The sequence below is a fragment of the Phoxinus phoxinus genome, assembly GCF_949152265.1.
Source record: "Phoxinus phoxinus genome assembly, chromosome: 12".
Classification (NCBI taxonomy): Eukaryota; Metazoa; Chordata; class Actinopteri; order Cypriniformes; family Leuciscidae; genus Phoxinus; species Phoxinus phoxinus.
In genome coordinates this window covers 16,362,310-16,386,946 of record NC_136887.1, presented here as the reverse complement: position 1 = coordinate 16,386,946, position 24,637 = coordinate 16,362,310, and the positions used below count along the sequence as shown (strand labels likewise).

At 43.0% G+C, this 24,637-nt stretch overlaps 1 protein-coding gene across 1 annotated transcript in view; it reads left to right on the top strand.

Moving 5' to 3' along the window:
• pcdh11 (protocadherin 11) overlaps positions 1-24,420 on the top strand; it is a 178,456-nt gene extending 154,036 nt beyond the window's left edge. The window contains exon 6 of the mRNA XM_079629966.1: positions 18,922-24,420. Within this exon, the coding sequence (XP_079486092.1) occupies positions 18,922-19,313 (392 nt within the window). The 3' untranslated portion in view covers positions 19,314-24,420. The remainder of the gene's footprint in view (positions 1-18,921) is intronic.
• The last annotated feature ends 217 nt before the right edge of the window (positions 24,421-24,637 follow it).

Below are 24,637 nucleotides of genomic sequence, written 5' to 3'. Positions count from 1 at the left end.
ACGAAGGTTTATTGACCTTTAGTTGGACTTATAAACCTTATTGACTTAAACATGGACTACGGAAAAAAGCAATAGAGGTAATGACGAAGGCACAACATATTCACATATGTGACCCTGGATCACAAAACCAGTCGCACGGGTATATTTGTGGCAATAGCCAACAAAGCATTGTATGGGTCAAAATTATTTTTCTTTTATGCCAAAAATCATTAGGATAGATCATGTTCCATGAAGATATTTTGTACATGTCCAACCGTAAATATGTAAAACGTGTATTTTTGTGAGTGAGTGCAGCACAATTGCAAACACAAATGGAAAACTTTAAAGGCAATTTTTTCAATGTTTCGATTTTTTTGCACCCTCAGATATTCAAATAGTTGTATCTCGGCCTATAGTTGCCCTATAGGTGTCCTATCCTAACATACCATACACCAATGGAAAGCTTATTTATTCAGCTTGCAGGTTATGTATAAATCTCAATTACAAAAAAAAAAAATTACCCATGTGACTGGTTTTGTGGTCTAGTCACATATTCCAAAACTGATGGTGTGTCCCCTTGATGCCTGAAAGACTTTCTATTCCATGCGGAGCCGAGGCAGGCGTAGAGACTTAAAGGAGTGTTGGGTCAAGAGCAGGGATGGGTGTGCTATTCTGTTTACAAGAAAGTGAGACAAATCATTTCCTTTTCTTTTGCAGAGGACGAGAGAAGCAAAACATTTCACATTTTACAACAGCTTAAGAACTTTTTCATTTCTGAAAATGTGATTTATTGAAATCATCATACCCCCTGAGGTATCCCAGGCCATCTTTAATAAATAGCAGACTACTGTCACAAAGTAAGTCACTAAAAAAAACATCAGCTCTCCGTTTCTTGCAGCAGCAATGGCAAATAATTCACAAATCCATCAATGTTATGAAACCGTATGCCTAATAACGTAGACAACATCTCCATGTTGGGAAATGTACAAACCATCTCAAACAGACACCCTCACAGCACTCAGGTTATTCTTAGCTCTTTTTCAGAGAATTGGACGTGGACCTTCTTTGAATCAGATGTCGAATAGAAAGCGCATCACTCCGAGGCATATATCATGGACACAAAGAGACCCTGAAGGTTGTTTATTAAATATTCCTAACAGCTAATTAACCACCCCCACTTCTCCGGATCGCCATTGTTAACGATTCCATCATTTGCAGGTACATTTATTTTGCAAGACAATGGAGTGAGCGTGGCAGCTAGCCTTCTGTCCTGCCAGTAAAGGCTTGAAAGATGGTCCACCTTTGATGCCATGTACTCACTATCTGCCTGACCATAGAGCCAGTTACCAAAATATATTGCTGAGGGCAAAAGAACAAATCACAAGTGACTAGCAGATATATTGCAGATCCGGAGGCATAGTTTATTCCATCCCATCCCAAAGGAATTTATTTGAAGGTATGGACTATTGTGTGTTAAAAGTTAAAAGCCCACTGGTGTTCCTGTATACGACGCTACTATGGCTGCAGTATGAAAGCGGTTCAGGCCATACATCTGCACAAAACCAATACGCATGAATTTGACGTCTAAACCAGTTTTGGATCTTTTATGTTATTTTCCTCATATTTGATATCATATTTCCCCACAGAAACGTTGCATTGTAGTAAACGCATCAAAAACAGTCCTAACAGAATACCCAATAGCTTAAAGCCTATCTGCAGATGTTGTTGGCAAGCCTAAAAACATATTTTGAGGACTACCAATGGTAACCGAGTTCAAATCAGTCACCATGGAGAACATCCCAGCTTTACAAACTGATATGAATGGCGCCTGAGTTTTCGAGTAGGCAGTGCATGGCTCTGTCTGTGCCCTTACCTCCAAAGCTTTCTGTAATCTCTCACACATATTGCTTCATCCATCTTTGTTATCTCTTCATAAGAGCACCAACTCTGTATACAAGGCGGATATTTTACCCCAAAGAAATTGTTCCCTTCCTTTTACATTTCAAAAAGTGTTGCCCATTGAACATTTCACTTTACTTTGAGATTTCTGCACATATGTAAATTCGATCTTTTACTTTGTTTTTGTCCAGAGTGGAGGTATATACTGGTACGTTTCATCTTCCCATAAATAAGATACATTATTGAAGCGCATTATGTTTTATGCTCTTTATATGGCAACGTTAATTGGTCTTGCCGGACTAGATTTGCTACACTGCTGTTGATTATTGCCGCTGCAGTGCAACTGTGGACTTGCTACTGATAATAGATACACAGACACGCTGCAGTGAGCATGTAAGATATGCTGCTGCTGCATAAATAGACATATGTAAATCCAGTAGCAGATATAGGCAGGTGGAGCTGGGGGAGGTGGAGGATTTCAGGGAAACTGCTGGATCAACCTACAGCAAATAGGGCCCTATGATTTCCGGAAATAAAGAAATCGGTTATTACGTACTAATTTCTTAACTATTGATTGTTGCAGCACCTGAAATATGCACTTGCCCCTTACACATTATACATTCATATTTATTTGAACCTCAATCTAGTGTATCATATGGTGTTAAAAATACATAAACAGTCATCATTGGAACTTTCACCATTTATTTTGGGGGATTTGTGTTTTTTACATTTCAAATAATGGCTGAATTTATTGCTTCTCTTCACACACTGGCCCATGCACACAATAAGTCCTCCTGGCAGGGAGGGAGAGCGCAGCATGGATCTTGTAGCACTCTCTATGTTATTATCATGATCAGTGCTGATTGCTGATTGTTATGGTGTTTGTACCTCTCTTCTATTCAGCCCATGCTGTGTGTTTGGGCAGTGCTGATTGTGTTGATGCTAACACCCCCTCCTCTTGTCTTACTAATGGAGGAGAGGTCTGAACACACGAGAGGAGAGGAGAGGTAGGACCAGACATAATGAACACCAGACAATCAAGACCATCAGTCCACAGGAGAGGGGAAAAAAAAGTCAAGTAGCTAGAGGAGTAGAGCGTAGCCAATCTTTTGTCCCCTCCAAAAAAAAAAAAAAAACAACGCTTCAATTTCCTTTACCTCTCATTCCCACCTTTAAACACATGGAGAGAGGGATGTTTGGAAAGATAGGACACCAGCGTCTTATTCTTCGAGTGTGTGAGTGGCAGCATGAAGGTTTACTTATTTCTTTTTTTATTTACAGATCAGACACCAAATGGAATCTTTTATCCCCTGCTTGTTTTTAATCAACGCTAACAAAAGAAAAGACAGTGAAGAGAGTTTGACCCGCCGTGTTCGAGGGACAACCTCTTTCTGTGGTCACTTTGTCCTTGATTTTGTTCTGTTATTTGTTTTGCTGTTTTAATCTCAGCCAAGTCAATAATATTCTTTGTTGTCTGAAAATGGTGTGTCGGGAGAAAAAAAAAAAGGTCTCCCTCTTTTGTTGAAATTACCTGCCTGTGACTTCTCTCTCCTCAGGACTCTGGGATGAAGTAATCATTAAATGTTGTTTTCTGCCCGCAATTACTTTCCGTTGCATTGGGTCAAACACAGCATGGATAGAGAAGAGAGTGAGGTGGGATGGAGAGGCGCGTGTGTGAATAAGTAAAAGAGGAAGTAGACTTGAGAAGTTTGATACTCTATAAGTCTGGGGTCTGTAAGATTTTGAAAGAAGTCTCTTTTGCTCACCAAGGCTGAATTTGTTTAATTAACGGTTTTCTATGGTAATATATTTTAAAATGAAATTTATTCCTGTGATGGCAAAGCTGAATTTTCAGCATTATTACTACAGTCTTCAGTGTCAAATGATCGTTCAGAAATCTGGCTAATATGCTGATTTGCTGCTCAAGAAACTTTTCTGATTATCATTATGTTTGTAATATTATTATGTTGAATTATGTTGTATGCTGCTTAATATTTTTGTATAAACAAAAATTAAATAATTTAAAAAGTATTCAAGTATTAATTTCTAGAAGACCCCAATTTTTTGAACGGTACTATGGTATGGTACTTTTCAATGGTACTTGAATGGTATCTTTACGAATGGTGGTATTTTGGCACTTAAAGAGATGCACTTTATAAATGATCATTTACTCAACCGAATGTTGTTCTTATAGATATTAAAATAAAAATAGATTAAAAAAAATGATATTCAACTGTACATTCTTTTTTGGATTTACTATTCTTGTAACTATTCCACACTCACATTCCTCAGATAAATAACCATGTGGGTTTTGCGCAACAAAAAAAAAAAGGTATTTTTTTCCAGAACTTCACTTTTTCCAGCCATTTTAGCTATTACTTTTAACCAAGTGGTCCCAAGATGATTTTTTGTGAATGTATGAAGTCGGTTCGGCTGAAGTTCACACAGGTGTCCTATTGCAGACTCACCACAGGTGTAGTTTATCACATTAAAGTTCGACTAACGTTTGACAACCATAAAAAGGCGAAATACTTTGTCTTAGCCCTATATAAGAGCGTTATAGTGTTTCAACAAATTTTTAGACTTGGCTTTATTCGAACGAAAGCACATTCATTTAGCATAATCCTAATTTATCAACATTAGAATTATAGTAACACATTTATGCATGTACAGTACGCACCTGAAGTGTTTTTTGCACATTAGAACATTTGCAATTGATTAGTTAATGATTGTGACCGCTATTAATGAAAGGCCACTTTTGTATAGTTGCACTGCGGAATATGCACCTTAATTAAAAATGTGTTGACATACCGTCAGTCGACTTCACCGTTTTAAGAGGACAGACATTTTATAATAGACAGATTGTGAAATATATCACATCTTCATACTGCCACAGAGGTTTTTTTTTAATAAGGATTGAGGCAATTAGATGTGGTTTAAAAAACTGATTTTTTTTATTATATTGTTTTATATGTTTAAATATATTAAATAATTTCAGACTATTTAGCAAAAGTGTATGCCTTAATTCTTCCACAAATTTTTTGTGAATGCAACGTATAAGCAAACATAATAATTGTGTAATTAAATAGAAAAACACTTAAGTATCCGCAGTAAGAAAGACAGGTCACTGTTGTTGTGATTAATGTATCTGTATGACAGCACTCTCACTGTGAATACACTCGTGTTGTAAGCGATGTCTGTTGTGCAGGTGTGAAAGATTATAAACAACTAGCGAATTGAGAAGATACAAGCCTGAACATTTGCCAAGCGTAAAGCTGATGCTCCCCTTTGTAAGATGCTCTTTTTCATGAGGAGAAATCTTCTGTGCCAGATTTTTATTCAAATACAGGAAACTGCACATGTGTTGCCCTGAAGTTTTTTGTTTTTTTTTACTGCCGACTAACAGATGGTGGGATGTGTACTTTATGTATTCAGGGGGCCATTATTCAAAAAAAAAAAAAGTTTTCTGCTGGACCCTAGAGCAACTCAGCTGTGCAATAGTGAATTATAACTTCCCGATGAAACTGTCATGCTGTTTGTCAATCAGTCATTTAATCTCAACAAGGGCATTTTTCATCATAAACTAAACGTAAATAGAATTCCTCAACTCTCTATTTAGTCTTCAATCAAGTCAGTATTTGCACTGAATAACAAGTTAGGGTAACACTTTGGATTAGGTTAATGTATTTACTAGTTGCTTATTAACATGCATATTACTATCATATTTGCTGTTTATTAGTACTTATGAAGCACATATTAATGCCTTTTTCTGCAAGACCATATTATATTCCCTTAACCCTACCCCATACCATAACCACTACAAAACTACCTACTTGCTATCAATAAGGATGAATTAGGAGTTTATTGGGGGAAACCCCATAGTTAATAGTGAATAAGTGTACCCTAATCTAGTGACCCAAGTTGATAAAATATTTTATCAATTTTAGTCAAACTAATTACATAAGAATTAATTAATCAGCACAATTATTCACACATACAAATATTTGCAGGAAAAAAACACCCAACAATCAAGATGATTTCAAGACATTAGTGTAGCAGTCAAGTAAATAGAAATTGACTTTAAAAGTTGGTATATTGTTCGGTTTAGTTCCCTTTCGTAGTCACTTCGAGTTACGTCGAAATGACGACGAATGGGGTTCGCTTAGAAGCCTATCCTCTTCGAATATTAATAAAACGAGCCAATGGCAAGCAAATGCCATGGGTCTGCTGAATTTGCATAGCGTAACTCCGCCCCACAGTGTGGGTATATAAGGAAGTGAGCCGGCAACATGCAGATATGTTTTCGCTTTCGGAGCCAAGTTTATCCTTCACTCCACAAGCCATCCTGAGTATCATCTCTATTCCTCTTCGAGACGAGCTTCCCTCCAGGTGTTGGTGTGACAGCGAGTTCCAGCGAGTGCACATTCCCTGCGATCTGAGCAGTGATCTGCCAGTGTGTGTGTGTTCTCTCCCTGGTCGCTTCAGCATCTGCGGGGATTTCTCCTTCTCTCTAAAAGAGCAAAGCGCGTGGCACGTCTTTTTAAAGATGCATCGCCCGTGCCCTTCTGGTTGTGGTCACTGGCTGTCTGATTTAGATGGGCACAATCGCTGTTTTGCGTGTTTGGGCTTAGAGCACGCCAAAGCAGCGCTTGTGGATGACTCATGTTTTCATTGCGGAAACATGACCATCGCGACACTACGGTCGAGACTCAGTGATCTCGAAAGAGTGAGAGTCCCCTCATCCACACCCCGATCTACCCCCTCTAGTAATAGAGCTGGTACTTCGGCTGGTGGCCAGGGTGACCTGAGGGTGACGGTGTGGCAACAACAACCGACGATTCGTCCTCGGGCCACATCCCCCTCTCAAGTGCCGCAACCCGCGAGCCGACCAGATGATGCGCTCGATCAGTCCCGGCCAACGGTCGGCGGCGGACCGAGTGCGCCGTCTGGCGCTCCTAATGACGATGCTATGTCGATCACAGCATCACAAGGTGGGCAGGAGTCCTCGGGAGATGAGGGGTCGGCTGTGCTGCCGCCTCCGGGCGCGTCAGCATTGCCCGATCCTGATCCCGAGCTGACGGCCATGCTTTCCCGGGCAGCCGCGAGCATCGGGTTAGAGTGCAATCCGCCACCCTGCCCCGAGCGCTCGCGTCTGGACGATTGGTTTTTGGGCGCGGCCGCCGATTCACGTCGGCGTCCAACCCCAATGCCTTTCTTCCCGGATGTGCATGAGGAGGTCTCGAGGTCCTGGAAGACACCCTTGTCTTCCCGTGATCGCTCGGCGACCTCCTCCGCCTTTCCTCCTCTCGATCAGGCGGCTGTTTACGGGTACACTGGGGTGCCTATGGTTGAACGCTCTGTTGCGATGCAACTGTGTCCACAGAGTGCTTCTTCCCGTGGTGATCCTAAGCACCCCTCCAAGGCCTGTAGGTTTTCGTCGACCCTGGTGGCGAAGACCTATAGAGCTGCGGGGCAGGCAGCCGCCTCATTGCATGCCATGGCCACTCTGCAGGTCTACCAGGCCCAGATGCTCAGGGACATGCACGAGGGGAGGACTGACCCAGGGCTCTTCAATGAGCTGCGTGCCGCCACTGACCTCGCTCTCCGGGCGACGAAAGTGACCGCACGCTCCCTGGGCCAGGTGATGTCCACTAGTGTGGTCCAGGAGAGACACCTCTGGCTCAACCTGGCCGATATGAGGGACGCTGAGCGGACTCGTCTGCTTGACGCCCCCATATCCCAGGCTGGCCTCTTCGGCGGAGCGGTTGAAGATTTTGCCCAACAGTTTTCAACCGCCCAGAAGCAGACTGAGGCTATTCGTCATATTCTGCCCCGACGGCCCGCTGCTGCCTCCACCCAGCCGTCGGTTCAGACGCCTCAGCCTGCTCGCCGCCGAGGGCGCCCTCCCGCGGCTCCCGCCCCTCCCGCACGGCCCCAGCAGCAGCCTTCACCCGGGCCGCGTCGTGGAGGACGCCGCAGGCAGGCGCCCCAGCCCTCTCCAGCCCCGCGCCCCGCTAAACGCCAGGCCAAGCGGCGCTCCTGAGACGGGCTGCTCAGAGATGGCCATCAGTTCTTCTCAGGAGATGGTAGCAGGACCACTCCTTCCCCCGGTGGAGGGCCGGGGGAGAATCCTTTGTTCTCCACTCCCCGCTGCTCACCCACGGGTGGGCAGCACCCTAATGTGGTTAAAGAAAGAACTGATATCCCCATCTCTGAGCCCCCAGAAGGGAATGACAGTGCGCGCCGCCCACGGGCCCCGCCGCTCTCATCCCCTTCTGTCGCCAGACCCCTGCCAGAGCACGCCCCCGTGGAACGCTGGTCCTTCCCTGGCTCCCTCTGGCAGGACGCGGCTAATGACCGTGCCCCCACACCGGGCCGCTATGCCACCCACGTCCGGGCCGGTCATTCCGCTTCGCTGCACCCCCGCGGGGACGTCTGTCGTCCGCATGACCCCGCTGGCACAGTCCTTGGGAGCCTGGTTAGAGCTTCCCAACCTGTCCCGCTGGCTCGCGCGGACCATCAGGCTCGGCTATGCGATTCAGTTCGCGCGGTCTCCTCCCCGCTTCAGGGGAGTCCGCTTCACTATGGTCGGTGGCAATGCCCCTGTCATGAGAGCGGAGGTCGCCACCCTGCTGGCGAAGGGTGCGATCGAGACTGTCCCTCCAGCCGCAATGAGGTCCGGCTTCTACAGCCCCTACTTCATTGTCCCCAAGAAAACCGGTGGGTTACGACCAATCCTGGATCTGCGCGTCTTGAACCGTTCCCTTCACAGGCTTCCGTTCAAGATGCTCACGGCCAAGCGCATTTTCGAATGTGTGCAGCCACAGGATTGGTTTGCAGCGATCGACCTGAAGGACGCCTACTTTCATGTCTCCATTCTTCCTCGACACAGGCCGTTTCTACGGTTTGCTTTCGAGGGGCAGGCATACCAGTACGCGGTCCTCCCATTCGGGCTGGCCCTGTCTCCTCGCGTCTTCACGAAGGTCGTCGAGGCAGCCCTTGTGCCGCTACGGCAACACGGGGTTCGCATCCTGAATTATCTCGACGACTGGCTAATCCTAGCTCACTCTCGGGACCAGGTTTGCGAACACAGGGACCTAGTGCTCCGGCACCTAGTCCGTCTGGGCCTTCGGGTCAACTGGGAGAAGAGCAAACTTTGCCCCGTGCAGAGGATCTCTTTTCTCGGTATGGAAATCGACTCGGTCGCCATGTGCGCGCAGCTTACGAGCGAGCGCGCGCAGTCACTGCTGACTTGCCTGAGACAAATCCAGAGCAAGAGTGCGGTTCCACTGAAACTTTTTCAGAGGCTCCTGGGGCATATGGCATCTGCAGCCGCGGTAACGCCGCTCGGATTGCTTCATATGAGACCGCTTCAGCACTGGCTTCACGATCGAGTCCCGAGGTGGGCATGGCACCAGGGCAAGCTCCGAGTACCAGTTACTCCGACCTGCCGTCAGACCTTCTCCCCGTGGACGAACCTCAGCTTTCTACGGGCCGGAGTGCCCTTAGAACGAGTTTCCAGGCATGTTGTTGTGTCAACGGATGCCTCCTCCACGGGCTGGGGTGCCATGTGCAATGGACATGCTGCCGCGGGCTCCTGGACAGGACCCCACCGCCTATGGCATGTCAATTGCCTCGAGTTGCTGGCAGTACGTCTCGCTCTGCACCGCTTCCGGGCGCTGCTCAAGAACCAGCACGTACTAGTCCGATCAGACAATACCGCGACAGTAGCGTACATCAACCGACAAGGTGGTCTACGCTCCCGCCGTATGTCGCAACTCGCCCGCCACCTCCTCTTATGGAGTCAGAAGCATCTGAGGTCGCTTCGAGCCATTTATATTCCGGGAGACCTGAACTGTGCAGCCGACGAGCTCTCACGGCTTCAGCCTCTTCCTGGAGAATGGAGACTCCATCCCCAGGCGGTCCAGCTGATTTGGGATCAGTTCGGGGACGCACAGGTAGACCTGTTTGCCTCCCACGACTCGTCCCACTGCGCCCAGTTTTACTCCCTGACCGAGGGCACGCTCGGCACGGACGCTCTGGCGCACAGCTGGCCCCGGGGCCTCCGCAAATATGCGTTTCCCCCAGTGAGCCTTCTTGCACAGACCCTGTGCAAGATCAGGGAGGACGAGGAGCAGGTCATATTGGTTGCGCCGCACTGGCCCACCCGAACCTGGTTCTCCGAACTTGTACTCCTCGCGACAGCACCTCCCTGGCCAATTCCTCTGAGGAAGGACCTCCTTTCTCAGGGACGGGGCACCCTTTGGCACCCTCGTCCCGATCTCTGGAACCTCCACGTGTGGCTCCTGGACGGGACGAGGCAGGTTTGAGTACCCTACCACCAGCGGTGGTGGCTACCATCACTTCCGCTAGAGCGTCGTCCACTAGACATGCCTACGCGTTGAAGTGGAACCTCTTCGTCTCTTGGTGCTCTTCTCACTCAGAAGACCCCAGATCATGCCCGATCAGTGTCGTGCTTTCCTTCCTGCAGGATGGGTTGGAGCGAAGGCTGTCTCCCTCCACCCTGAAAGTATATGTTGCCGCTATCGCCGCACATCACGACGCAGTTGATGGTAAGTCCGTGGGAAAGCACGACCTGGTCATCAGGTTCCTGAGAGGAGCGAGGAGACTGAATCCTCCTTGCCCTCCTCTCGTTCCCTCTTGGGACCTCTCAGTGGTACTAACTGCCCTGCAGAGTGCTCCCTTTGAGCCTCTGCAATCAGTGGAGCTTAAGTTCCTGTCAATTAAGACAGCGCTCCTGGTTGCTCTGGCCTCCATCAAGAGGGTAGGGGACCTGCACGCATTTTCTGTAGACGAAGCGTGCCTGGAATTCGGGCCGGCCTTTTCTCACGTGATCCTGAGACCCCGGCCTGGATATGTGCCCAAGGTTCCCACCACTCCCTTCCGGGACCAGGTGGTGAACCTGCAAGCGCTGCCCCTGGAGGAGGCAGACCCAGCCTTGGCATTGCTCTGTCCAGTACGCGCCCTCCGTGCTTACGTAGACAGAACGCAATGTTTCAGGACCTCAGACCAGCTCTTTGTCTGTTATGGTGGGAAGCTGAAGGGAAGGGCTCTCTCCAAGCAAAGGTTGTCTCACTGGATAGTGGACGCCATTGCTTTGGCTTACCAGCAGCAAGGTCGACCGTGCCCCCTTGGTGTGACGGCCCACTCCACCCGGAGTGTGGCCTCCTCTTGGGCTCTAGCGCATGGCGCCTCGCTAACAGACATCTGCAGAGCTGCAGGCTGGGCGACACCCAACACATTCGCCAGATTCTACAATCTCCGAGTGGAGCCAGTGTCCTCCCGAGTACTCGCTTCAACCAGCCGGTGCTAGGACCCGCTCAGGTGTCTTCGCTTGCTCGCCATTCCACTCCACGGACTGGATACGTGCGATATTCTCCTCAGGTGAGCCTGATAAGCCCTGAGTTCCTCCAGCGCTGTTGACGTCAACGCCAGAGTTATGCCTCCGGCAGCTTTCGCGTTGGCTAGGTGCCACCATGTGCATGGTTCCCCCGCTGGGCGACCCCCACGTGTGTATTTCCACTGTAAGCCTCCTTCGAGCATGTGTCTTTCCCTTGGCAAGCCAGTCTGCCACCCCTGGGGTTGAAATACTCCACCCTACGGGCTGGACACCCCAGTGTTATCCGTATGCACCCCCCTCCGGGTCATATGTGTTTTCTTAAGTCCCCCCCCTTCGGGCGGGCACTGATTGCATATTTCCACTGTGATATGCTTCCCAGTGTACCTTGGTATTCCTGTGTTAAGTAGGAGTCCTTCGTCCGTGCTAGTCTCACGACAGGGAGCTCAGACTTACGCAGGGCACTGGAAGACAGCCGAGGTGGCGTGATTGGACTGGGAACCCCATTCGTCGTCATTTCGACGTAACTCGAAGTGACTACGAAAGGGAACGTCTCGGTTACGGATGTAACCCTCGTTCCCTGAGTAGGGAACGGAGACGTTACGTCTTCCTGCCACTTCCGCTGTACCGCTGGAACAGCCTGAGTTCAGCTTGGCTCCTTCAGCGAAGAAACATATCTGCATGTTGCCGGCTCACTTCCTTATATACCCACACTGTGGGGCGGAGTTACGCTATGCAAATTCAGCAGACCCATGGCATTTGCTTGCCATTGGCTCGTTTTATTAATATTCGAAGAGGATAGGCTTCTAAGCGAACCCCATTCGTCGTCATTTCGACGTAACGTCTCCGTTCCCTACTCAGGGAACGAGGGTTACATCCGTAACCGAGACGTTCCACATCACTGAACATAAGCTATAGCCTAGTTCTTGTAGTCGGTGCTATTTTTCCATTGTTTGTGAATGTACATGAGGCTCAGACTGTTGTATTTTGCCATGTCTCACATTAAGCTGTGTTTTCAGGGTCTTGCACTACAGTATATGTAGAATTCCAGGCTTTATTTAGTCCTTATTGCAGAATTTAGCTACGGATCAGAGGGCATGCACAGTTATTTTTGTGTTAACAGATTAGTTTAATGTTTAAGCATACCGTGTGTGTGTGTGTGTGTGTGTGTGTGTGTGTGTGTGTGTGGCCATTTTTAGGCATAAGCAAACGAGGCGGTCGCCTAGGGTGCCATCAGCTGGAAGGGCGCCAATGAGCGCATGTCTGACACTTTAGCAGGGGTGTGTGTAAAGGGTGTCACAGCCACCCTGAAATATGATTGCCACCCCCCAACTGGTTCTCCCAACACTATTGGGTTAGAGTACTGTCAATCTGACGATTCCTATATGCCATTGGATCAGAGAACTGTCAATTACTGTCTGACTGTTGCATGTAAAGTTTGCATTTGGAGTGCTCAACAACACCATTAGATCACAGAAAGTCAAGATGCTCAGTGTGTATTTTAGAGGCAAAATACAACTGTACAATTCATGATGAATTAAGTGTGCAGTTATATTTGGACTATAAAGCATTCATCTCTTCATTGCACCTCCAAAAGGTGTGCGTTTCTGCACCAATGCATTGTTAAAGGATCAGTGTGTTTTGTAATTGTCCCATATAAAACTTTAACGGCCATGGTTTAATAAAATGTGCTAATTCACAACATTAATACATCATTTTATTAAACCGCTTTGTCGAATATAACGCATCTTTACGGATGGTGTCGAAATGCTGAATCGATTCATTCGTTCTAATAGCGCTTAATGCGAGCAGTGTCATACAGAGGGCATAGTGTCGCGTTATTTAAAGGAGAAGTGGTCCTGAAACGAATACCAGAAATACTAATGTTGCTTTTTAAGATTTGACTGAGGGAGGCCAATAAGGATTTCGCCTAGAGCGTCAAAATGGCTAGAAACGGCCCTGTGTGTGTGTGTGTGTATTACTTTGTGTATAATATTAAATCATTGCATTATGTAATCCTTAACAGATTATTAGTCAACATAAATTCCATGAAATGTTGAGTTATATATTTTCATATAGGGTTGTGCATTGGCTACCAATTTAATTGAATTTGTTAACGAAATGTATTATAAATTGTTATCATTAAGATTAATCCAGAAAGCAGGACTCGTAAATATGCTGAAAACCTCCATATGGAAAAGATGTTGCATGGCTCCACGGAGCCCGGAATTTCCTTAACATATTGCAGTTGCTGGAGTGTTGCATGCCCCTGGCCTCCAGTTGTAATTTATTTTTGCGATGCATGTCACACTTTACATCCCACTGTACATTTGTACATTTGGGACTTCATGAATATATAATAGCAAAGAGCAGCATGAAATCATACGGATCTCCTCTGCAAAAGTAAAAGTGTAAATCACTCATAAGCAGCGATGAAATACGAGAGTGGTGCTGGAGTGGAGCTGGTGATGAAATGCATCTAGCCTGGAGTAAGTGGCCTTTCCCTGATTCATGAGAATGAAAAGTGGGCCTCTTATTTCACCTGATGGTTGTGTCCAACCCTTGAGTGAAAAATGGCATCTTTCCCCTTGTAAAACACCCATGGGGTTAAATAGCTCCATTATTATTAATGACCATCCATTTGCCAATCTAGATGTGGAGTCAGAGTGGGTGTGTAATAAAATGATAAAGTCCATGTAATTACAAACTCAATTATTATCTTTCAAATTTCATTTTGTTTGACAGCTTGGGATTTGTTTGAAGTTTATGCCCTTTGTTTAATCTGTATTACACGCATATACAGAGACTGAGACCACATTGGAAATTTAGAATTCAAGATCTAATTTAAAGTTCCCTAATTCTAGTCCACTAATCAAATAAGTATATTTGTGACGCTGACCGTATTTTATCCTTCACAGACGGGGAGTTGGTTGTTGCTGAAGCGTGAGATGCTTATCGATCTCAGTTTAGAGTCAATCACACAAATGTGTGTTTTCTCTAGCAGTAGTTTTGGTTTCCAACAAACTTCTTGTTCAAAACCCTCTTAAATGAATTAGCTAATTTAGTTAGCTAGTTATTCATTCACTGATGTGTAAAAGTATTACTAACTAACGTATAATGGGGGAAAAAACCCTACATTAAACAAAAACAATGCCACATAACAGTAGTTTAACTGGTGTTCTCATAATTTTGGATCCCACTGAAATAGCATGCTCATTCATTTTACAGTATGCATGCATGCACACACGGAAACTTTTTGATTATTATTATTAAAAAAATTGTTTTGATGGGTCAAGAAAGTCCAGCTCTTTTTAAGGTTGTCAGCTGATTAAACTGTTAATATCCTTAATGTAGTATGCACATTCTCTCTTGTCATGTTCTTCTCTTGTCCCCAAGGGTTCTAACTGTGCTCATATCAAGTGCACCAATTAAATACATGTAAAATTTGCATACATGGCTGAAAAGATACTAAACTTTGATCAAATATGCCACAGTCTAACCCCTCGGTGGGTATGTTTTGACTCAATGAACTTCATGAAGACTCATTACTTGATCATTTGCATTAAAAAAAAAAAAAAAGCACAACCCTTAAAAGTTCAAAAAATTCAACCCATACAGACACTAAAAGCAATGTTACACTGAATCCTGTATTACACTTTTGAAATAAGATTGTATGTGTATTAAATTAAAAATCAAGACTGGATTATCTCGTGTGACAAAGCTCGATGCATCACGCAGAAACGTGCTGTAGGTGCTACAGTTTCTTAAGCTCTACAGTCAACCAGATAATGTTTAGACAGGAGAGAGAGAGACAGAGAGAGAGAGCGGGGAGCGATGATGTTCTGTATTTATGCAATTAGCCCTCTAATTGGTAGTAATGGGTTTGCACATGCTAACATAATGACTTGAGTAATCATCTCTGTGGCATCCTTGATGTAAATCCCATCAAGATATATTCAGGTCGTGCTGCCTTTACTTAACAGCCCTGTCAGAAATTGTCATTCGTGCTTATTGTCTGACTTCAGCATGTCCGTGTGCTGTGACTGTCGTATAGCGTGATTTCAGTTCCTTTGCATAAATGTCACTATACCCCGGCAACATGTCTGTTAATTTTATGTAAACTGTTGTTGTTTTTCCTTTCCATAACAGCAATTATTGTTGTACAACCTGGTATATCTGTGTAAATGGTGAGATGTCACATTTAACGAACTCTGTAACAATTGCTTTTCAGTTGGGAACAAAAGATGAGACCTTTGAGGTTCGTCATACGGTTGCAATCTGATTACCAATCTCGGACGACAGTGTTAAACAATGTTTGCAGGGGAAGATTGAAAACATCTTCAAGCGTTCGCACCGCTGTAATTACAAGTGTGAATCAGCCCGGGACTTCAATCAATAACCAGTGGCCATTTTGCAAAATGTTTCAATCTACAGACAATTTGTTTTGAATGCGAGCCGTTATTAGAAGCTCTATTACTCTCAGAGTAAATAGGCTTGGCATTTTTAAGTGAACGTTTTGCGATAATGTAAATATAATTTACCCCACACAGCATTCAACTTCACCCAACCATCTGCAGGAGATCTTTGTGGAGAAATGAAAAACGCTGTCTCTTACCCCCAAACGCAAGGTTTGCCGACAAGCATTTATGTATGCAGAGACCGGAGCACGTGGGGTCTGATTCTTTTTTAAAAGCTCGACGGGAGAGTAGTGATACCGCCTGAATACAAAAAGCACTTAAACAGCATCAGAGTGAGCCGCTGCCTCCGGCTGACGAAAGCATTCAGCGCTGTCACCCACATCAGTCAAGCAGTACTAGTCCCTGTGGAGGAGAAACTGATACGGACTACATTTTTGGAGCTGTTTAATGTGAAATATCACATGCGAAAAATAGTAGCTCTCCTGGCTGTTGACATAGCGCCACTGACAGCTCGTGCTGTGCCTCTGCACGCTGGAAAGCCACGCAGCGTGGCTTCAAAACACCTTTTACACATAATGTAATTGCGCGCACACTCTCCTCTGCTTGTGCTGATTGACTTCACACATGCACGCACACACAGACCTGCTGGGCAAATGCACTAAAGGTGTCTACGGACTTGTGCTAGGGCCGCTACATGTGTCTGCCTGCGCAAGTATCTGTCCACTGTGGCGTGATGCGCTCAGCCCTCAAAAGAACAATGGCTCTGAAAGACACCTCCAATTTCCAAAGCAGCTCTGGGGTGATTTACAGCAGCCTCCGAGAGCGACCTGGCCAGGACTCATTCTGCTTGCTCAGAGAGTGAGTGAGCGGCATCATTTTTCCTTAATGAAGTTAGTGACCCTCTGAAAGGTGACACGTTTACCGCTCCACTGATTTATGCACTGATGCTCTGAGGCAGACTATAGCAGAGTAAAGACCGGGAGGATGTGGCCACATCTCTCTCTTTCTCTCTCTACTTTCTTTCTGTTTCTAGCTTGCTATATGTGTGCTATTCTTCCCAGTTCTCTGGTATTAAAACAAACCGACATGCAAAATACAAGCATATTACAGCTCTGTTCCAAAACCTATAAGCTGCCTAAAGCCCACAATATGCTTCGTTTTTTTTCACATAATCAAGGGTATGCGTTCAGTGCATGTGATTTAAATATCAGCATCAGCACAATATGCACATACTGTACATGTGCAGCCAAATGTTTCTAACCGTGCATACTCTGTATGCTTAGTTCGATCATGCGCCTTGAATTTTTTGCACCGCTTAGTTTGTCCACAAGGCAACAACACTGCCCTGTAGAAAAAGAAACGGAAGAGACAGAACGAGAAAGTTATTAGTATTAGTAGTAGTAAAACAGGTAGCCATTGATACACAAACAATTGATATATATATATATATATATATATATACTGTATATATAAAATATTAAATGTTAATACAATATGTGGAGCAGAATACATAAGTGTATTTTTACATTCCACATAAACCAGCTCTGTATGCTCATTGGTCACCTCCATCTTGGAAATTACATCAAATGAAGCTTCAAACTGGTTGGGGTTGTATGACTTGTAGAGGCATTCCAGATGTTATTTTCCATTAGGGGGAGGTAAACTGTTAAACTCTTTTTATTGGTGTTTCTTCAACACTGAACACTGATGATTTGTAATTAGCATTACTTGGATTTATTGACAGATGCTTATGTTTATTAGCATTCCTGTCAAATACGTAAATACATCATTCTACTTCTCCAGACATGTCAACAGGTTTGCCATCTTGGAACGGTCAACATTTTAGGCATGATCAAATCCACGAGTTTTCATTGAAAATATTGTAATATTATCCAGCCTATGGTTCCAAGAATCATAGATAGTTATTGTAGGGTTCTTTGATGATTAATAATATTTATAAGACCTTTACCCAGTATTATTTTGCATTTATGCAGAATTAGCTAACATTTATGATAAACCAAATCAGATGCTAAAGACTATCATAGATTATTATAGATACATGAGAATAACTATGGTTACATACTTAGCTATCTTGCTAGATTGGACCGGCTTTGACTGTTTAAATATGGTGGATGGCTTGCGTATAGTGATATATTGCGATATCTACGTATAGATATATTTGGCTCAAACAGTAAATCATGTTGAACTAGTGAACTAGTCAAATGTATCAAGTGCACTGATAAATGCGTATATATTTATTCTGTATTGCTACTGTTCAATATTTTTTGATTTCCCTTTGCATGATATTGGTTGGAAAACTATATTGGCGTTTGGTGGTAAAAATAAAAAATAGCCCAAGCATGTAGTGTAAGGGGTATCAGACTTAGTCGCTTTTAATTATTTCTAACACCTTTACTTATGCAAATATGCTAAATAATTTCTAGATGACAGCTTGGAGGGGGGGACCGGTGGCGTTCAGCCCCTTTTCTTAGCGGGTTAAGATATACATGCGCCGCTGTAGGGCTCCCGCCTGCCTCCGCAAGCACTGTTTTACATTCTAATTATTAGAGTTGACAGGCTTTATGGCTGGGGCTCAATACTGAGGCCTTTTCCTTGGCACATCTTGCATGTGATGTCAGAGCAGGTTTAATGAGATAAGAAAGTTTGAGTCCTGTAGTTTACTGTTCTCTTTCCTTCGAGTGAATCACACTCTGATGCTCACAGCTACTGTAGGACGTTTGCCGAGCCTAATACTGTACGTGTCAGCTGCGTTAACAAGTAGGCGAAGGAGGAGGAATCGCTGCATTACTGTTTGATTTATCTTAATTGACTTGATTTAAGTGGGAGACATCAGCACAAAAGAGGTGTGCCACGATGACTAGGATTAAAATAAACAATGGTTTTAGAGCAGTTCATTAATTCTTTAATATGTAAAAAGCCAATCTCAGACACAAACAACAGAGACTTTTTTTAAGATTTAATTAAGCTACAGGGAATTCAGCGCATATTGTAGGTAAACACTCAGGACCATGGGAATACCATTTAAATTAAAAGAACTGGTGTTGTTTTTCTCATTATGAGATGAATTAAACATTTATCACTGCCTTTCATTTCTCTCAGAAGCTGACATTTACAGGTCACCTTTTGATAGCGCCAATTTTTTATTGTCTCCAAGTGCCTTGGCAATAAGAGAAAGTATGATTTATTTTGTCTTCTTGTGTTCACCTCTTGACTGAGCCTTCGCATTTGTCATTTCATCATCCACAGCTATTGAAGTCAACCTGCAGAAGGCTCTCGCCGAAGCCTCGGAGACCTGTACCCAGGAATGTCTGATCCTGGGTCATTCTGACAGCTGCTGGATGCCGCCAGCGCTGACCCAATTCCAGACGTCCGGCGCCGCCACTCTGCCCTCCTTTGGTTTTCAACAAAGCTGGGCGCGGGGGACCAAGCCAGATGGGCGTCACACTCTTGGCAGGTCAGTGCCCAAAGATGATCTGGACAAAGGGAGCAACCGGCCCCAATTCTACAACACACTTGAGAGACACTGCAGCAAGAAAGAGGATACTATCAAGGTCATCCCTCTAGCCAGCTTTTCCGCCACGTCCAGCCCTCAGACGTCCGCGATTGGAGGCTCCTTCCTGCGCGAGCATCAGCTGTAGAAGCGAGGGTAGGCCTCGGAGCACGGCATAATGAGAGTGATTGAAAACGAAAAGCTGACGGGTTCTGATGATTATTAGCATTTGTCAAAAGTTTCTTGACACGTGATGTTTTTAAACACGGCAGAAGGGGAAGTTAAAGCAAAGACAGTAGCTTTCAAGATCCTCAATGAAACTGAAACATGTACAGTAGACAAATGGTAGATATAGACCAAAGTAGCTACAAGTAAAAAATGAAAACTAAAAAAAAAAAGTGGTTTAAATATGTGTCTTAGTGACAGATTAGTGGCAAATGAATTAAGCTTTACTGTTGATCAAAAGGGACGAGATTTTTATTTAATTTTTTGTGCGCCTTTTGAATGCAACTTGACAGCAAATTACTTTTAAGTGTATACACTGCTGGAGGAAATCATTGCATACGTTTACATGCACATCGATATTCCAACTTAATGAAATTTCAGTATATAAAAAAAAACTTTTCCATGTTCTTGTTACTTAAAGAAAATGTGTGCATATTCTGCACATTATTTGGTCTAATTATAAATCTGTATCCTTGCACGTCTGCATTTCAGCAGTTAGCGGTCTTCGCGGGTTTAATTGGTGCTCACTAACGGCAAAGCCAGTGCTTATTTCTTTGTGCTTTGCACATGAATGCAGAAACACTCGTAAACAAAACAATGAAAATTAGGCTCCGAGTTAAGAACCGCATTTGGAATATTACGACGCATGTAAGCGTAGTCAATAAGGTTAAGTGTTATGTGTGAGCGCTCGGTGACCCTGGTATTTCTTTCGGCTTCGGTGAGGTGCGTCGTTTCCAGCTGAATTTCCGCCTGAGTCAGTTTTATTCTGCTAAAGAGACCTAGTTCCATGCCCCTTAATGTGCTGCTTGCTCTGTCAAGACTGCAGATACAGCCAAGCCTCTCTGCAAAAATTAGTCTTAACACATAGAAACTTTTATATATTAGGGTGCTTTCTTCTTCTTAAACTTTGACATTAGCTCTTTTCTCCCTGGTGAGCTTAGAGCCTTCCTCTGATTTTCAGCGTGTTGGTAGTTTCCATGTACCTGACACCCTTTCTCTCCCATTATAAGAAACCGCTTATTTTCTACATTATCTCATTAGCTGAGGCACAGACATGACTAAAAAGACATCCTTTGTTTTTTCGCACCCCTACATCAGGTTTTCCTCTTGATATACATAATGTATGCACCACAATAAGTGCCATGGAACCAATTACAAGAATCTCCCAATAGTATAATTACTTTGATCAGTAATCACTGTAACCGTTATAGAAGCCGAGTGCTGCTCTATAATAGTATAATTGGCTACCTTTTGTATGTGCGTGTGTGTGCGTATGCGACTGCTCGTTAGCTAAATGGTGCGCACTTCTTTTTAAAACTTACGAAAAAATTAAGCGTTTGTGAGATTTATATATAACGATGTCAAAGAAACAGCCTTAAGATGTAGATGTGTATTGTATGGATGTGATGACTGCTTATTGAAGTAGAAGTTTGCTTACAATCGTGTCACATTTTTGTCGAAACATTCAGTATATTTCAAACAGAGACATCAAGTAATCCCTTAAAGAGGCTGTGCGGATTGAGAAATCAGCACAAATTTAATTCGCTAACAGTCCTCCTTAGTATATACTGATGACACAGAAATATTTGGGTCAGTGATCCAAAAAATTACTTCACTATGAAATAGTGTGCGTGCCAGCGACAAGAAACGTGTCACAGCGAAGACGTGTTGGAGTGCGTTGATGTGAGAGAACTGACAATCACTCCGGCAGCTGTTCCCTAAACAACAGTATAAAATCTGCCGAACACTCATGATTAAGAGGAATAATTGCAGTGTGGGACTCTATCAATGGAAGGAAGCAGTGCCCTGGTGCTAGCTGTGACTGCATTGCTGGGACAAGAGTATTGAGTGATGGTGTAAAGACGGCGACCCAACTCGCACTCTCCTAATCCACACAATAAATCTGAAAAGCTCAAAAGACAAGGTATGAAATACTAATATTAGCCGTAGTGTCTGTATTGCATAACACTGTTTGAAAATCTCAGCTTCTGTGTTCATTCATCACACCACAGAAAGCACCTAGTTGCAAATTATTAAAAGATTATCATCTGTTTTTGGAAGTCTTTTGAGCTTCAAATAATTAAAAACAATGAGTAGAGTTTCATAACACATTAAAAATATTTACTTTATTTTTAGAACTGCATAATTTTAGTGGATTTACATTCTTAAAGTCAACATGAAATCAAAACTGACCCTATACTGTCTTAATGCTTTGTGAACAATTCATCTGTACACATTTTTCTTTAACGGAAAATCTAATCTTATCTACTAGGGGTGTGCAGAGGAGCCAATATCTGTATCTCTTACAATCTTAACCAGAAGTGGGCAATGCTTTAACTAGAAGTTCGTAATATTGCTTTTTTACATTTTAAATGTAATTCTGTCCCCTTCGTGGTTATCATTTAACAAATATTCCTTGTATAACTCATACAATATATCTATTTTTTTATATAATTATAAGTTAACATTTATTTAAATATATTCTAATATTATATCGAAGCCGATATGCATTCCAATGGAAAATCTGAATCAATGATAAAGAATACATAAATTCTTGCCGTCTCCCAGAGACAGAGAAACATATCATGTAGCCTATCGTATCATACAAGGTTTAAAAAATTCAAATAGACATCACGTAGTAGAAAATCTGTATGATTCGGTCCTGTATGATATTACTCTTGACAGAGAGCTGATTTGTGAGAGACAGGTAGAGACAGCAACACGGCTATTTGATTTGTGATCGTGCTACGCTTATTTCATTCATTTTTGTATCATATCGTACAAGGTTTAAATAATTTAATGAATTCTGGGAGACGCACACACTCATAGACCTTATTCAGAGCAGCGCCATGAAAGGTATGAAAGCGAGGCTGTGAGGGATAGACTTACCGTGTTTTCATTTCAATGGCATCTGCTGTAAAAAGCTGTATAAAGCTCCAAGATCACTTATAATTTTCCACAGCTCATGTTGTCTGGAGTTTTTTTGTCTACTGAAATGTCTTGGAAAGATATTTTTGAAGTGTTTTCTCAGCAGAACAATCCCCAAAACAACAGTAAATAACAGTATACAACCCACTGAAGAGATTAATCTATCCCTCACAACCTCGTTTTAATTCCCGTAAAAAAAAAAAAAAAATGCTGTAAATAAGGTCTATTGCGTAGTGATTGTAGAATTTATGTATAATATTATATAAAATCATTCTGGGGTAGAAACCCTTGGTCCAGTCATATCCCGATTGATTAAATTAAAAATGAAGTCTTTCCCCACCAGCATTTTTCTTTTTTTGTCCGACACCGCCAGCGTTTTTTACATTTTTCACAAAAAAGTCATGGCCCCCAGAATATTTTCAAATTTAAACTAAATATTCACGTTTTTGTAAGACTACATCCAGATCAGATTCAGAACGATGATCAAAACACAGATGGAGTAGATTGAGTGGAGCTTTCGACATTCCCAAAGCTACACAGTCCAATAGCTCGTCCAGTGTCGACATTTCATTCAGTAACATTAGGCAGTTAGTGATTTATATGCCGTTTAATGTCAATTGCGTTATTTCACATATGCAGTGGATTGCATATGATATTGACTGTTTCTACATCTTCTTTGCATGCGTTTTGATCAGGAGATTCTTTACTCTTTCAGAAGATGTGTAATAGCGCCCCCTACAATATAACATTGAAAACATGGAAAATAAAGTCAGTGACGGGGAAGCGTTGTCTCACAAAAATTTCCGTTAATGGCGGGGAGTTAGGTTTTTTTTTTCATTGAATATTCCATTTCTATCAGAAATGTACCACAAATACAGAATACAATAAAAGCTTTGCAAATGCGACTTCATGTTGACTTTAAAAATGTATGGACTTGAAGATAAGTATTTTCCTGAAATGGACATTGAGTAGTGGAGCTACATTAGTGCCAAAGGTTTACTAAGTAAAAAGGACAAAAAAATGTGCGAGAATGAATGAAAACAACAATATTTGTGATTGATAAATAAATGCATAGAAAGTTCCAATATGCATGGTTATTCTCCCCTCTAGCACTTTTGTACTTTTCTAAAAAGTTGGTTCCCTGATGTATCATGTAAGCAGCCTTGATAATGAGGTGTTTCTTTCCTCTGAAATACATTTTTTTTTCGTAATTTTTTATTTATTTTTGAGCGTTTTTTTCTGGAAAATATTATGGCAGATCATCTCAGTAGTCAGGCATCTTCATTTGCATGTGTTCCAGTTGACCTTCGCTGGCTGACTGTGTACTGCAGCACTAAACCCTTGTTCTGACACTAATCAGAATCTGTGTGCTGTCAAATGGTCATATCTCTCGGGCTGTGTTATAGTTAGTATGAAGGATTATAATGGCAACATACTTTCTGCATCCAACACGTCGATACACAAATCAAATAAATTCTCATTACCATACAAAAAAAGTTTAAAAAATATATATATATAAAAAAAAGCAAGAGCAAAGTGTACATAGATATACTTAGCATTAACCCCGGGAAATACATTTTAACATACCGTATGTGTAAACAAAAGGAAAAGTGGTTTATACTTAATAAAAATAGTTGATAAAAGACAAAAATCATGAAAATGAGGACAATCTCTGTTGTAATGTATTTAAAACATATGCATACTGTATATTATTATATGTGTGCGCGTGCGTTTGTGTGTGTGTGCATGTATGTATACTGGCACAAAGCTGGCCGGATAATGTATGTACACACTATGTATCTTGTATAGAACCTGAAAAGAATATAAAACTGCTGATATATTAAATCTGCTTGTAATTTAAACATCATTTGTTGTATTTCACAATTATTTCTTTCTTTGGAGGCGAGCTTTAATGTGCCAGCATTCAAGAAATGAACACTGTTGAACAACTGAAGTATATCTTGATATCACACCCCTGTAAAATACTCCTAGAAGTTGAAAAAGAAATGAAAAGAAACATGAAAAAAAGAACATGCTCATTTACATTTGCTGTAATGTTTTTTCTTGTCTTGAATTTTTTCTTGAACCATTAAATATTGTGTATCTTTAGACACTCTGTTGTGTGTCCTATCATTTCAAAACACTTTAATCCTATTTTCCTCTTATGGACAGAAAAGCCTTGATGTAGACTGCAGGTGGTGGAGAATGCTAACAAAAAAAGAAGAAAGAAACATGGTTCGGTTATGGACCGGCTTCCATTAGGGAAAGCGAGCAATATGCATACGAAACACTGTCTATTTGCAGAAAAGGAAGGCAGGG